This window comes from Lytechinus variegatus, chromosome 15 (assembly GCF_018143015.1).
Source record: "Lytechinus variegatus isolate NC3 chromosome 15, Lvar_3.0, whole genome shotgun sequence".
In the NCBI taxonomy this organism is placed as follows: domain Eukaryota; kingdom Metazoa; phylum Echinodermata; class Echinoidea; order Temnopleuroida; family Toxopneustidae; genus Lytechinus; species Lytechinus variegatus.
Genome location: NC_054754.1, coordinates 21,129,117 through 21,144,285, shown reverse-complemented (window position 1 = coordinate 21,144,285; position 15,169 = coordinate 21,129,117). Strand labels below are relative to the sequence as shown.

At 34.9% G+C, this 15,169-nt stretch overlaps 1 protein-coding gene across 1 annotated transcript in view; it reads left to right on the top strand.

Annotated features, from left to right (window-relative positions):
- The window catches only part of LOC121428482 (protein FAM102A-like), a 55,697-nt gene that overhangs the window by 10,079 nt on the left and 30,449 nt on the right, over positions 1-15,169 (top strand). The window contains exons 2-3 of the mRNA XM_041625110.1: positions 2,251-2,394; positions 13,594-13,640. Coding sequence (XP_041481044.1) covers positions 2,251-2,394; positions 13,594-13,640 — 191 coding nt within the window. The remainder of the gene's footprint in view (positions 1-2,250; positions 2,395-13,593; positions 13,641-15,169) is intronic.

Here is a 15,169-nt window from a genome sequence, read left to right as displayed (position 1 = left end):
ACAATTGAAACTAAGGTTCATTACATGCAGTACCACACAGCATTGTTTAAAAATTTAGCAAATGCTGTGTATTAATCGAATTTTAAATACCCAAGTTTAAACAGGGGAAGAATAAAAATCTGAGATCTCTCCTTCTGTGAGAGAAAAAAATATCCTGTTTTTGGAAGGAAGAAATCTTATAATTAGGGACTTCTTCATCAGAACAAGTTGGTGCACTAGCTTTACAGCTCTTATACTGATCCAATAAACATGCCTAATCAGAGAATATTAGGTGTATTTTGTGCATGAGCACCCTTTTTCATTTTTTTATAGCCCAAAACAATTCCACGCCTTGTTATTTTATTATTACTTTGTTGATTTTACCCAAGTCTTCCAAAAATACACAAATTTATTTGTGCATTATGAGCAACATTTTACAGTCACTTTTTAGACATTAAAAAAAATAATTTTCCATTGTTAAGGCAATGACTGCAGTTTATCATTTTTAACAGAAAGTCCCATATTAAATATGATCGCAAACCTACCAGGATGGCGGATGTGTCAGGGAGTAATGACAACTTAAAGGCCTTTACACTGGCCCTATAAAGAAAAATACCTGACATTTTCTGATTGAGAATCCTGGCTATTCTAAAAAAAAATGTAGTATCCTGAAAGGAAGTACTCACAATTATCAAAACTGAGTTTTTAAAGGCTTTCTCTGAGGATGCAGGGATATTTGCGAATGATCATATTGAAAACTTGTTAGTTTTTTCTTTTTCTTTTTTAAGAAATACTGTAGCTTTAGAAATGAGGCTCCTTCTTCAGACTAGACTATGCACTATACGAAAACAGACAAGGCATTTTGTACAACAAGATCAATGGCATGTGTACAGCTAATTATGATATTCAGTATATTTCCCAATTGGGGCGGTGTGAGTATGCCCGTCTGTCAGATATTAGAGTTATGAGGAAGGACCTCTTCCTTATTCTCCGAAAAATGTGCAGTATTAGTTCGCTGATGGTACTCAGAGGATATAGATTACCGTCCATACCGTGTAATTCTAAGCTTCTACAGTATGCATCAAGAAGGACATCCAAAGAAGTTCCGGTCGATACACTTTAGGATTAAAGATAAATACCAGGGGGGTGTTTCACAAAGATTTAAGTATGACTTAGAGTCGCACTTAAATACCGACGCGTACATGATATGCAACGCGCGATCTTATTGATAGATACGCAATAGTGCGCGTCCTCATGACACGATCTGACCAATGCGGTCAAGCCTTTCATACCGTACGCAACTCGGTATTTAAGTGCGACTCTAAGTCATACTTAAATCTTTGTGAAACACCCCCCAGTTGTGGTAACGATCTCAAAATGAGTTCGAACAGAATCCAATTAAATTACCACCAAAGTGTTTGTATATATTATGTATAGATAAAAAAATATGTGCCAGAAAGCTCTGGAAGAAAATGCGTAATTGCTGAGAAAAATGTGCTACACAAGCACGGAATGCCATCAAATGCCGGGTATTTTTGGAAGCAATTTTAGTACACTGTCCCATATATATGTTTTTCTGTGTTAGTGATCAGCAGAATTATCGATTTTGAGCTAAGATTTCTTGATTATAGTACAAAGATAAGTTTACCGTTAAAATGTACCAGATTTAGTGTACATGTATGATAATATTTTGACAATTAACCTTTATTTGAAAGACTTTCTCATGAAACAATTGTTTGCTGCACAACTATTGGCTTTTACCTTTAAAGAGCTTAGACAAGAAGGGATGTCTGATTGTCTCTGGCTGAAAATTACTATTTCAATATTCATCCTCTTGTATAGTTCTGAAAAAATCCTGGTGCCCGAGTTTAAGACTTCTTTTATTTACACATTCAAAGAATCTTATGAGCATTCAATAAAAAAAGTCTGTTATTATGCTTCATTCACAAACATTAATTCTAAATCTGAAAGAAAATGCAAGACAAGTTAGGAAGCGGTTTCAAGAAACACAAGGAAGTTTGTAACTAGAGACTTTTATCGTCAATAATCATCACCGCATAATCCTTCAGAAATAAAGTCTTTTTACGTATCGATAATGGAGAAAAGTAAAACACAACTGAAACATCGTGGAATTTTTGTATTTCACAAAAACATTTGTTCAATATGAACAACTTGATATTTCTTATATTGTCACTAAAATATATTTGAGATAAGTTTGATGCGGGGAAAAGATGTTTCTTAATTCTGTATATTTCTTTCTTTTTTTTGCAGGAGGTGAAAGGAGGCAAGTCATACACGAAGTGTGGTTTTGTTGACATCAACCTTGCGGAGTTTGCTGGAGCAGGTTCAACATCCAGGAGATATCTTCTTGAAGGCTACGACTCAAAGAATAGACAAGACAACAGTACATTAAAGGTAGGTACCGCCTATGCTTCTGAAAGGGGGGGGGGCATTTCATAAAGCTGTTCATAAGTTAAGAGCGACTTTGGTGATCCTTAATTGTGTTGAATGATAGTCACCATTTCAATGTTAATTGGTGATTATTTAACGCATAAGAAAGGTTCACCACTTGTTCTTAAAGTCGCTCTTAACTTGCAAACACCTAAGATATGAAACAGCCACCTGGGCTTATTGGTAAATTGCCACTTGGTCTATACCAGGGCCCAGTTGCATAAATGTTACTTTTATGGTAACTTTGCCATCCAATGGTATCTTTCATGGATCTTTGATTTTGATTGGCTAATGAGCATTCTTACCATGGTAGTCACCATTGGATGGCAAAATACAGTAATAGCAACTTTTATTCAACGGGACCCTGGCCAATTAAAAAAAAATGTTTTGTTTTCGGGGACTACTTTTCACAACTTATTGCCTGAATATGCAACATTGGATAAACTTTATCAATGCAAAGAACGGGGATTTCCAGGACTACATTTTTTGTGGTTTCCTTGGGCCCATCTTACAAAGAGTTGCAATTGATCGGATCAATCACAACTATGGAAAGCACAGTCAATATATAAAGTGTATGTTAATAAAAAAAAAATTGGACATGAACATTGATTTCTGGACAATTTAGTGTGTTCTCCTTTGTTTATAAAGGACATTTTGCAAGTTTCCTGCAGAACAAATTATGATACTGATGGATTTCCATTGAGTAATGATTGATTGGATCAATTGTAACTCTTTGTAAGATGGGCCTAGGGCTCTTTTAGGCATATCAGGAGATAAATCGCCCTCAGCCCCTGTGTAATTTTTTTTCCTGTGGGCCCCATCTTTAAGAGTTGCAATTCATCTGATTGATAGCAACTATGGACGGCCAGCAATGTCAACATCTATTATGCATGTTTGTTCAAATTTTTTTCTAGCTATGATGTATATTCATGCATTCATCGTTGTCTTGAAAATTCATTGTGCTTCTCTTTGTTTTCAAAGGGCATTGTGCACTTTTCCTGTAGAAAAAGAAAATGACACTGAAATCAGTCTGATGTATACCATAAAGTTACAATTGATTGGATCAATCATAACTCTTTGTGAGACAGGGCCCGTGGTCTACACCTACTTTCCTGCTTTTATGTGGTGTCATCCCACATTTTCTGATCCTAGTCCTTTCTATAGTTAGAACATATACATACACGTTGAGATTGGGTGGTCCCTTTCAGGACCAACACTTGCCCAAGAAAGATACGTGTAGGCCTACCTCGAAACCTACAACACTATTCTTCTTCGCCATGGAAACTTTCAGAAATTACATGGAATGACTTCAGAAGGTTGATACAGAGGCCTTCATGTAGGCAGATACAGTGTACATGTGTCAAGTTCTGGTGTAAACTTCAATCAATGGGCAATAAACAATTTAGAAAAAATGCCATTGTTGCCAAACCTACCTGTAAATTCTATTCACCTTTCAATGAACCAACCGATTATTTATCCCAAGATCTCAGTAGCCCTGAAAAAGACCCGGCTTTCTTTCATGCAGGAAGCCGAGAGTTTTGAATTTCTGTTGTATGCGCTCTGTCAAATCTTGTCAAAACACTGTCAATTTATGAGTGCTTGATTGATGGCTTGTCAGTGGGTTTCAAACACAAAATGTTCCCGTTTGTGTTGTATTGTTTCTAATTGTGCAGATGATTTGTGAAGAGACCTTTTGTGACTCGCCACAAATTGACCTACGTTTCTGCTCCAAAAGAGATGGTGAATAGAAGAATGTAGCGATAGAATAGACAACCTCCCTCAGCCTTTAAAATGCTTTGTTTTGACAAGGTTTTATGTTTTCATGAAAGGAAACGTTTTGTCATTCATGCTTTCAAAGTCATTTACACCCCATTAAAGCACCAAAAAGAAATATAGGCCTATGAAGTCACGTACTAGGATTTGAATGCTTCAAGAAATAAACATTCGGCATCCTGGCTACAAGCCTATACATGTACATGTATGTCGTGTGATATTGTTATATCATTATCAAGGAAGTTTAATAGTGGTTTGACTTCTGTTTTGATCTTCAATTATAAATCATGCAATATATTGCATGATAAAATGTACTTTGAGCCTCGTTTAGCATATTTTTGGATCTTAATGGTGAAGTATGTATACACACTTTAATTTTCGTAACTACTGATGGTGAAAGAAGAGGCTGCACCCATTCCCAAGTTGCTATCCTCTGGTTGTGTATTCAGACTACAAATATATTAAAAACTGCCTAGACAAGACCTAGGCAATTTACAATGGGAAATGTATTAAAATGTACTTCTTTATAATTTATGATCACAGTGGCTGTACATTCCTGGGTTGCTACGGTAATTAATTTACTTTCATGCATTCAGACTGACAATGTATTTTGTCATATAAAACATTCCCTCATCAGATGCGATATTCCAAGCTTCATGCATTTCCTTGCAATGAACAGAGTGGCTGTTCATGTAGGCCTACATGTTATTTTAATAATGAAATGTAGAAAAATGAGAGAAAACTATTGGGGAATGTTTGACGAAAGTCTGTCATTTGAAGAAATTATAAAAGATAGAAAATTTTAAAGATTTTAATATGATAAAGCAGCTATCCAGTCATGTTACGGGCATAAATGAAATATGAATAAAATCTTTTTAAGGGGGGGGGTGGGGAGGTATGAAATAATGTGTCTGATGATAAAGCCTGGGCAGACTGCGCTGATAGAATCACTTGTTTTTTTCTTAGAGGAAAATGGCATTTTAGGGAATGTCACACAACCTACTCGCAGACAAGTTCAGCGCTCGCCTATTATGTCACATAATAAAAAACCTTTTATAACTGCTATTTTCTGATGGTTTTTCATCATACTTTCACCATTAATTGTCTAAATAAAACTTTGTCTATATCAAAACCAGGTTCCTATCAGGGTGAACTTCCCCGAGAAACAAGCTTGAGGTTTAATGATTTAGCAGTTAAATTGCTCCACGTGCATACATTGTACAGGCCCTGGGAACAATTTTTTGAAGAACAAGGGGTTGCTCGTTTAAATTTGACAAGCAATAAAAGGGGGGGGGGGTTCCTCAAGGAAACGAAGCTTTTTGGTTAAGAGAAATTTGACAAGCCCCCCCCCCCAAAAAAAAAAGAACACAAAAACAAAAAACCCTGTACCCCTGCTTTCCAGGGTGGTGGTATTGATGTAGGCATTGGTCAAGAAAAATAAATTCAGAGGCAATATGAATAAGTCATGGATTAAACAAGTCGAGACCTGCATCCAGTGCTTTCTCCTACACCTCTGTTTTAGAGTGAGATATGTTGGATATGTTTTAATTTTGAAGAGTAATACCCCTAAAACCAATCCAATTATCCGCCTAAGAGTAATGCGGATAATTCAATAAAAATTGCGTTCACAAACTCCCAAAATAATCCACACGATTTTATGAGCACCAGTCCTTCATGTTTATAATTTCGTGGAGCTCAATAAATCGCTCTCCTTATTTTTTTGAGGAGCTCAATTGAGCTCCTCAGAATCGCTCTCCGGCGTGAGGAGCTCAAATCAATTCATTACAATACATGTATGATAAATTGTAGATTTTTCTTAACATTGTATATATGCAATAGCTGTGTTAGCTATTAATTAATCTGTGGTGAAACAAGGCCTGGGTCATGTCAATACGTTTACAAGATGTTGTACGCACTCCTGCTAAAAAATAAAAAATAAAAATAAATTAAAAAAAATTGCTAAAATTTCAAATTTTACATCTTTAAATCCATGAAATGGCCTTTTTTTTCCATAATTCCTTGAAATTACTTTGATTTAGTTGAAAACTATCAGAAAAATGAACAATATTCACCACTTTCCCCGACTCTGATTTGAACTTACCTCGGTAAATATTGTAGTCCCACATGTAGACTTCCATGGTGTTGCCATGAAAATCTACATATGGGACTACATGGGACTGCAATATTTACCGAGATTAAATTAAAATCAGAGTCGGGAAAGAGATGAATATTCTTCATTTTTCTGATAGATTTCAACTTAAAGTAATTTCAAGGAATTATGGAAAAAAGAAGGCCATTTCATGGATTTAAAGATGTGAAATGTGAAATTTTTTCAATTTTTTTTTTTTTTGAGGAGCGCGATTTTTTGCTCTTCTTATTTTTTTAAGGAGCGCGGTAGGAGTGCCGGCCCGATCGCGCTCCTCAAAAATGAAGGTCTGGAGCGCCCGACCTGAAAAAGGCAGATGATTGTCATGGCAACTGCACACGCCCCCTCCGATGGGGTTACTTTGGAAAAGGGTGACCTTGTGACCGCACCATGGCAATTATCCGCATTACTTTGGAAATGCGTTCATAAAGTCAAAATCTGGTCCCAATGCTGCTATTATGCGGATAATAGCAGCATCGAATAATGCGGATAACTCTGGTCCTCCTCCGATTTTACAACCAAATTATGCGGCTATTAATTGGGTTTATGAAAGGGGTATAAAAGGCAATAATTTGACCTCCTGTTTTAAACATAGAGCAATACCGTATTTTATCAATCTCTTAATAACTTGTGAAGTGCACATTGTCATGATTTCATTTTGTGTACTGGATTTTTCTTAAAGGACAAGTCCACCCCAACAAAAACTTGATTTGAATAAAAAGAGAAAAATTCAACAAGCATAACACTAAAAATTTCATCAAAATCGGATGTAAAATAAGAAAGTTATAGCATTTTAAATTTTCGCTTATTTTCAACAAAATAGTTATATGAACGAGCCAGTTACATCCAAATGAGAGAATTGATGACATCACTCACTCACTATTTCTTTTGTATTTTGTTATAAGAATTATGAAATATTTTGATTTTCTTGTCATTGTCATGTGAAATAAAGTTTCATTCCTCCCTGGACACTGGAATTCCATTAAACATTTTGTGCTTCAGGCGAGGAGGTCCTAATCGTCAAATTCGTAGAAATTGAAAAATTGTATTATTCAAACAATAAAAAACAAAACAAATAGTGAGTGAGTGACATCATCGACTCTCTCATTTGAATGTAACTGGCTCGTTCATATAAACTATTTTGTTGAAAATAAGCGAAACTTTGAAATGTCATAACTTTCTTATTTTACATCCGATTTTGATGAAATTTTCAGCATTGTGCTTACCTGATTTTTCTCTATTGATTCAAATCAACATTTTTGTGAGGTGGACTTGACCTTTAATGTACCATTTAGTTTTATCATGATTTTACTATTGTTTTATGGTACGTGCAAATGTTGTACCATTGTAAATACATATATTTCAGTGTTTTAGCTGCAGTACAACAGGCCTGAGTACAATATGTGTATGATTGTTTTTATGGAAATACATAAACCATGAAATGAATGAAATGAAAATCTGAATCCCCCCAAAATGCCGTTATCTTCTCACCCACTATTTTGTACATGTATGTGGGGCTATAAATGTCAATACAGGTGGATAATGGCCTCACGTTGCCACGCACATGCACGTACTGTAGGGTCGCAGGCGAGGTTTGTTGATGAATATGCCTCTCGGCTTTGTTGGATAAGAGACATAAGGATATACTGGATGGATACTGATTAAAGGGATGTTATGTCGGTGAACTTATCCCTGGGGGCGTCGGATGCCTTGCATATAGAATGATCGAGTTACAACACGTATAGGCTTACATAATTCATGGTCAGTTGTCATCAGTCTGGGTTATCCTAAATTATTCTTTTAAAAAAATAGTAGGCCTATAATTGGTTCCAGCAATGCCATCACAAGCAGAATTAATTTTCCCTACTTGAAGTGGCACTGATGAAACAAGGAGTGTACATGTATGACCCTGTTCCCATTACCGTCCTAAAACTAGTTGGAATCTAGCTTTAGAAACTAGTTTAACGTGTAATAAAACCGGTCAAAGTGGTCTTGGAAGCGATCTTCCAAACCCGTTCGGAAAACCACATTTTATACATGTAGTATTTAAGATCGCTTTGCCTCCTTAAACAACCGTTCTTTGGGAAGCGATCTTCGCAAATTTTGAACGCAGTACTCCACACACTGTGTGTAGAATGTCTACGCTGCGGTTTTGATATGCATAATATCAAAAAATCGCCCAGCACTTCACTTTAGGCCTGTACTGAAAATAAACTACACTGTGCAGAGATTGTATCCTGATATTTTCGTTTGAGGAGTGGATTAACACCAATATTAAAGGGGTTCAAAACATTAGTCCAGGAGCAGAAATTCAATATTTTAGCACTTTGATTGTAAATTTCAGCAATAGATCATTGAAATCACATTTTCGGTGTTTGAGATCTTTAATATTTTATATCTCATCTGATGGCATCCTTGTGTAAAATATTAAAATAAGAACCGGTAGTATAAACGTTTAACAAGTAAAAAAAAAAGAATTTAAGAAGAAAATGTAAATGGTTTTTAAACATGTTTTTGGGGAAAATGTATTAAAAGTAAATGATTGGACAATGGAAGGAATGTGGGACTCTCAATTTGGGAAAACGAAAGATTCTGTACATGCGGCCTTTGTATTTACACCACAGTTTATAACAATCAAGGAGATTATTCATTCTTGGTGCATTTTATCCATGCAAACAAACAAGTCATATTGAAATCTTTCGCAATCAACAAAACACTAAACATTGAAATTCCCTACATTTCCCGGCAATGCTATCTCATGTTGGTGATTGCAATTAAGTGATCTTTGATCAAAGTAAATGTCAGTTTTAGGATTTGTACACAAATAAAAAGATTTTTTGCACACCGACAGCATGATAGTCCTGTCGTATTTATCTGGGAACTTCTTCCTTTTATTGTCGTTTGAAAAGTTTGTGAACCCCCAAGTCATGTTTTCGAAGACAGCAAAGTATTTTTGGATTGGAATTGTTTATTTCCAGCACTGATACACTACCATTATCTAGACTTTAATACCTCTTTTTCCTAGAGACTTTGAAGAAATGGGAATTCTGCAGATTAAAAGGCCGTTTTTTTCCTAGTAAATAGTTCGATGCACATCCTTTTTAAAGACAACAGCAAAGAGCTTTCAGACCGAATCAAAATACAGAAATATTATTTCCTGATTTGGGAATCTTCCCTGATGCACCCCCATAAGAAAATACAAGGCATTTCTGCCCTTTCCCTTGTGTGTAATGATCGTCTTAATTTTTTTTGCTTGATTAGCCTCTCCACCGCCCCTCCCCCGCTTTCAAAACCATTGGTCATTGGTAGAGGCGCTTCATATCCTTCTCTTCCAGCGAGTTGCATCATACCTTGCCTCTCAATTCCCTTTTTCTGCCTATCATGATATCTTTTCTTGATAACTAATTCGCACCCTAATAATTGACAGGAATGCATTCCATGTTGTCTTCCTCATGAAGGCCTATACTTTTATGCAGTTCCAAGTTCCAACTACGATTGATAAGAAAATAGAGGTTTGGGTTCCAAACAGTCAAACAATCCTTGGATTACGTCATAAAGCTATTAATGGAATTCAAAGATAAAGATCATAATAGCTATAGGCCTGCATTTATATATGGGTCCTCAGGGTTAATCAGAATAATTTGAATAAGGAATGAGTGGTCATGAAAATGGCAGTATTTTCTCAATGCAATATGAAGTATAAACTGAATGAATATGTCTATTATAATTACAATTACATCGCAAGGTGGCTTGCATTCGAACCCACAACCCTCTGTTTCAAAGTATAGAGACTCATCCACTGGGCCCAAATGCTCCACATGAACATTGTTATATGTATACAGGTAAAGAAGAATTTGGAGTTCATTTTATGACCATTTTTACAAGTGTCAAAGTTTGTCGCTGGGTGACAAGATAATGTGCCATAAATTGAAATTTACATGCCAGAAGATTGTCTTTTATGTCAAAGTGCTCTATATGGTTCTTGTTACATTTGGGCAGAGATGTCCCCAATCTGTTCTGTTAGTCCAGGATAGAAGAGGCATAACCTTGTTTTTTTATATATACAATATTTTTTGATGGTTTCTTGTCAATTCGAGGGTGCTGATTACGAATCTGAATGATGCCACTCGTGTAACCTTGAGCATTTTCCGTAAATTGGCAAAATCCAATATGGCCGCCAAAATATGCACATTACCCATGAAAATCATAAAATTGTCCGCACATTGGCTGTGAAATGCATGAAATTGTGTGGCAGGAGTGAAATACAATCATAAAAAATATTTTTTGACAAAAAAATTATTTTCATGATATTCAAAATGGCCGCCATAGGCCATTGAATACACTATCATGTACAACATGAATAGGGAAAACTAATTTTCACAAAAATGAGCACTAAACTGCAAAAAATCGCAATGTATGAACGAAGTAATATATGCAAATCACCATTACTAACGAGATATTTCATGTGTAATGTCATATATGGAAAAATTGCAATATTTTGATATCTAAAATAGCCGCCACTGGCCCAAACAGTATTGCGTACAATGGCAATGTGGGCCAAAAAAAATCTCAAGAGTGATCACTAAAATGCTTATTATGAAGATTAAACAGTTGGAATACTGACTATAAACATAATTATTAACGAAATATATTATTAATATGCCATGTATGTGGTGAATGTTGTATTCTGATATTCAAAATGGCTGCCAAAAGACCTAAAAGTATTATACACAAGGAGAAATGGGAGAAAAGAAATCACAAGAGTGAGCGCTAAAATGCATATGATATGTGATAGATTAATTGGATACTGTCTAAAAACCTATTTTCTAATACATTCTAAATACAATATATCATTCAGGTTTCAAGTTTGTGTTAAATACTGTATTTCGACTTTCAAAATGGCCGCCATCGACATTAACCGTATTATGTACAATGCAAAGTGGGAAACCAATATTCACAGGAGTGAGCACCATAAATGCACGTAATAGTGATCTGTGAGTAAAATATTGTCTGAAAGCATAATTTATATTAATATATATCATTTATTCTGCCAGTTAGGTGATAAATACCGTTATTTTTAAGTCAAAATGGCCGCTACAGTCCCTTACGGTATTATACACAATATGAATGGGAACAAATCAATTGAACAGAATTTGGCTTTGCTTGGTCAAATGGTGATATATGAGTGGAATGTTGTCAGAAAACATGATTTATAACAAAATATATCATATCTTATGTAATTTAGGTGATAAATACTGTATTTCAACATTCAAAATGGCTGTCATATGCTCTTTTTGTGAACATCGTTTTGTCTCCACCCAAATTGTATATTATACGATAAGTGCCTATGGTGACCATTTTCAATATAAAAATGCAGCATTTATCACCTTAATTACACAACATTATGATATATCTAGTTAGAAACCATGGTTTTAGACAATAATTCACCTTTACTTCACAATTATATACAATATAAAGCAAAGCCAAATTCTGTCAAAATTATATGTCCCTGTTACAATGTACACAATAATTGTAGGATCTATGGCAGCCATTTTGGATTTCAAAGTACAGTATTTATTACCTCCACCATGTCCACGACCCATAATTGTGATGTATTTAGTTAGAAATAATGTTTAAGACAATATCTTTATACCCGTACATCACAGTTATATGCATTATATGATTCTCACTCTTGTGAAAATTAGTTTCCCTGTTCGCATGTTACATAATTTAGTTAGGGCTTGTAGAGGTTATTTTGAATGTCAAAATACAGTATTTATCACCTATATGAAAGAAGAAATGCGATGATTAAAAAAAATGTTTTCAAACAACGTTTTACTCATACAACAGGATTATATGGATGTCATAGTCAAGCAAATCCAAATTCTTACAAAATTATATGTCCCAATTCACATTGTAGATAATACTGTTAGGGCCTATAGGGGCCATTTTGAATTTCATAATACAGTATTTATCTCATGCATGACAAAAGAAATGATATGTCTTGCATAAAACATGTTGTCAGACAATATTTTACTCATAGATCACAATTACATGCATTTTATGTTTCTTACTCGTGTGAAAATTAGCTTCTCTATGCGCATTGTACATGATGAATATAGGGGCTAGGGCGGCCATTTTGAATTTCAAAATACAGCACTTACCACATAAATGGCATATTTACAATTATGTTTTTAGTCAGTATTCCACTCGTTTATCTTAATAATATGCATTTTAATGCTCAATTTTCTCATTTTTTGGGCCCCGGCCATTGCCATTGTACATAATACTATTTGGGCCAGTGGCGGCAATTTTAGATATTGAAATACAGCAATGTTCCCATATTTGACATAATAAATAATATATCTCATTAGTAATGATGATTTGCATATTATACTTCGTTCATACATCGCGATTTTTGCAGTTTAGTGCTCATTTTTGTGAAAATTAATTTTCCCTATTCATATTGTACATGATAGTGTATTCAATGGCCTATGGCGGCCATTTTGAATATTTGGAATATAAATATTTTGTCAAAAATTATTTTTTAAGATTGTATTTCACTCCTGCCACACAATTTCATGCATTTTACAGCCAATGTGCGGACAACTTTATGATTTTCATGGGTAATTTGCATATTGGGCGGCCATATTGGATTTTGCCAATTTGCGGAAAATGCTCAAGGTTACACGAGTGGCATCATTCAGATTCGTAATCAGCACCCTCGAATTGACAAGAAACCATCAAAAAATATTGTATATATAAAAAAACAAGGTTTGGTCAATTTTCTATGGGGCCTATCCTGGACTATTTCCGTGATACTGCACTTTGCTGGTGCCATAAAATTTTTTGGATGCAAAAAGGACCCAAGTCCGTTTCCTTCAAATTTTAGGTGTTTAACCGTTCGGCTGATTATGAAAGTGATCATCATTTTGGTATTCAGTGGTGATGGTGCAGACTTGTATTTTGGTATTCATATTCTGTGAAATTAGCAAGAACCTTTCACTCAGTTAATATTCATTTAGGGCTGTTCCACAATTTTTTTCATATTTCACATGTTTTTTTTCTCTCTCTCTAACATCGGATGATCATTTCATTCTAACAAATAGTTATTTTCCCTGACTGTAATTTTCATTATTGTTTTTTTTTTGGCTATGATTTTGGTAAAAATAGGTTAGCAGATTAGGTTCGCAAAAGTTGTCTAATTCTAAATATTGTTTTCTATTGGCTCTTTTCATCCACAGGTCAACATAGGAATGTTATTAATGTCCGGTGACCCATGCTTCAAAGCGTAAGTAGACATTATGAATGTAAATGAGAAAGTAAGGGGGGAAAATGTGATTTCACTAGTATGTTGAGAAGAAGGCAGAATTATTGTTGTTTTTGACAGGCCTTGTGTTAAATCTTATTGGGAGCTAATACCATTCACATGGCAAAAAAGAAGACAGATATTTGAAATAATGGATAAAGATATACACTTTAAATTGCAAGGATTGAAATTAAAATCCAGATGGACTGTAGTTGGACCGATCAAATTCTGGATTTAGTTTGAATATCATAAATTTATTTAGAAATCTCGACGGATTTGAATTTAAATCCTTTCAGATTTAAATATGAATCTGTAGGATTCAAGCTAAATCCAGAATGCGATTGGTCCCTTACTGCAGTTTGTCTGGATTTAATTGAAATCCCTGCAATTTATTACAGTTGAGGAATTTACAAAAGGACTATCAATGACAGAGAAAGTGGAAGGGGGGGGGTGGGAGGGAGGAAGGAAAAAGAGAACAGAATAGAGAGTTGACTGGAAATTACCTGAGAGAATATTTATTGTAGAAGAAGGTACTAGAGCAGGGGAAAGGAATGGAAATGAGTAAAAGATGTTGAAAAGGAGTTGATATGCTCAGAATGTGTTCAGACCCACAACATACATGAAGGTATATCGGTAGCTGTTTTACAGAGAACAGTATAGCCATATTTACATACATTGTCTGATGTTCATAATCATATGTGAGGGCTATATGTGTTGAATGTGAAATGTTTTTAAAAAAAATTACGAAAGTCAGATTAGAACACAATTTTTGCTGGAACCACCTTTGTGTGATTGTTGGAGTATTGGGGATGCTAAATTTGTATCAATATCAGATGAGAATTGTGACATTATTGTGCAATATATGGCCTGTATTCTGTAATCAGATTTAATTTAAACTCTGGTTTAAAGTTGTGGTTTATTTATTGAAAGTCAATTGTGGCATAAATCTTTAACAGTAGAGATACAATAAATCAACTCATTTGACTCTCAAATAATACTTAACTGTCTTGGAAGGATAAATGAGATAAAGGTCTCCACCAATAAAGAATTAAGAAATTCTGACATATGTGGCTTCCCATAATTTTATCACAGAGTTAGAACATGGTATAGTTAAACCTGACTTAACATTAATAAGTTAAGGATATGGGCCTAGAGAACAATTATATGAAATTGCACAGTATTGGCCTACACATTTACATGCAGGCCTACATGGTAATATAAATGTTGTCCTCATTGGTCAAAATGCATATCTGAGTAGTTTGTTGACTGTGTTTATTAAAAAGCTGAAAATGTTGCTTCATCCATTTTGCATATTTGTGTCTGAACTGGGCAGCCCTTCTCGCCTTTCAAGATCTGGAGATAATAACTCTCAGCATATTACTTCCGATACTCTTCGGTTTTCATCAGATGCTCCTTTGGGTTCAACAGTTGATAGATAAGCGTATAAATTCTAGAAAGACAACCATTACTAGAAATTCATGTCAAGAGATATGTCACGTCTCCCGTTTTAT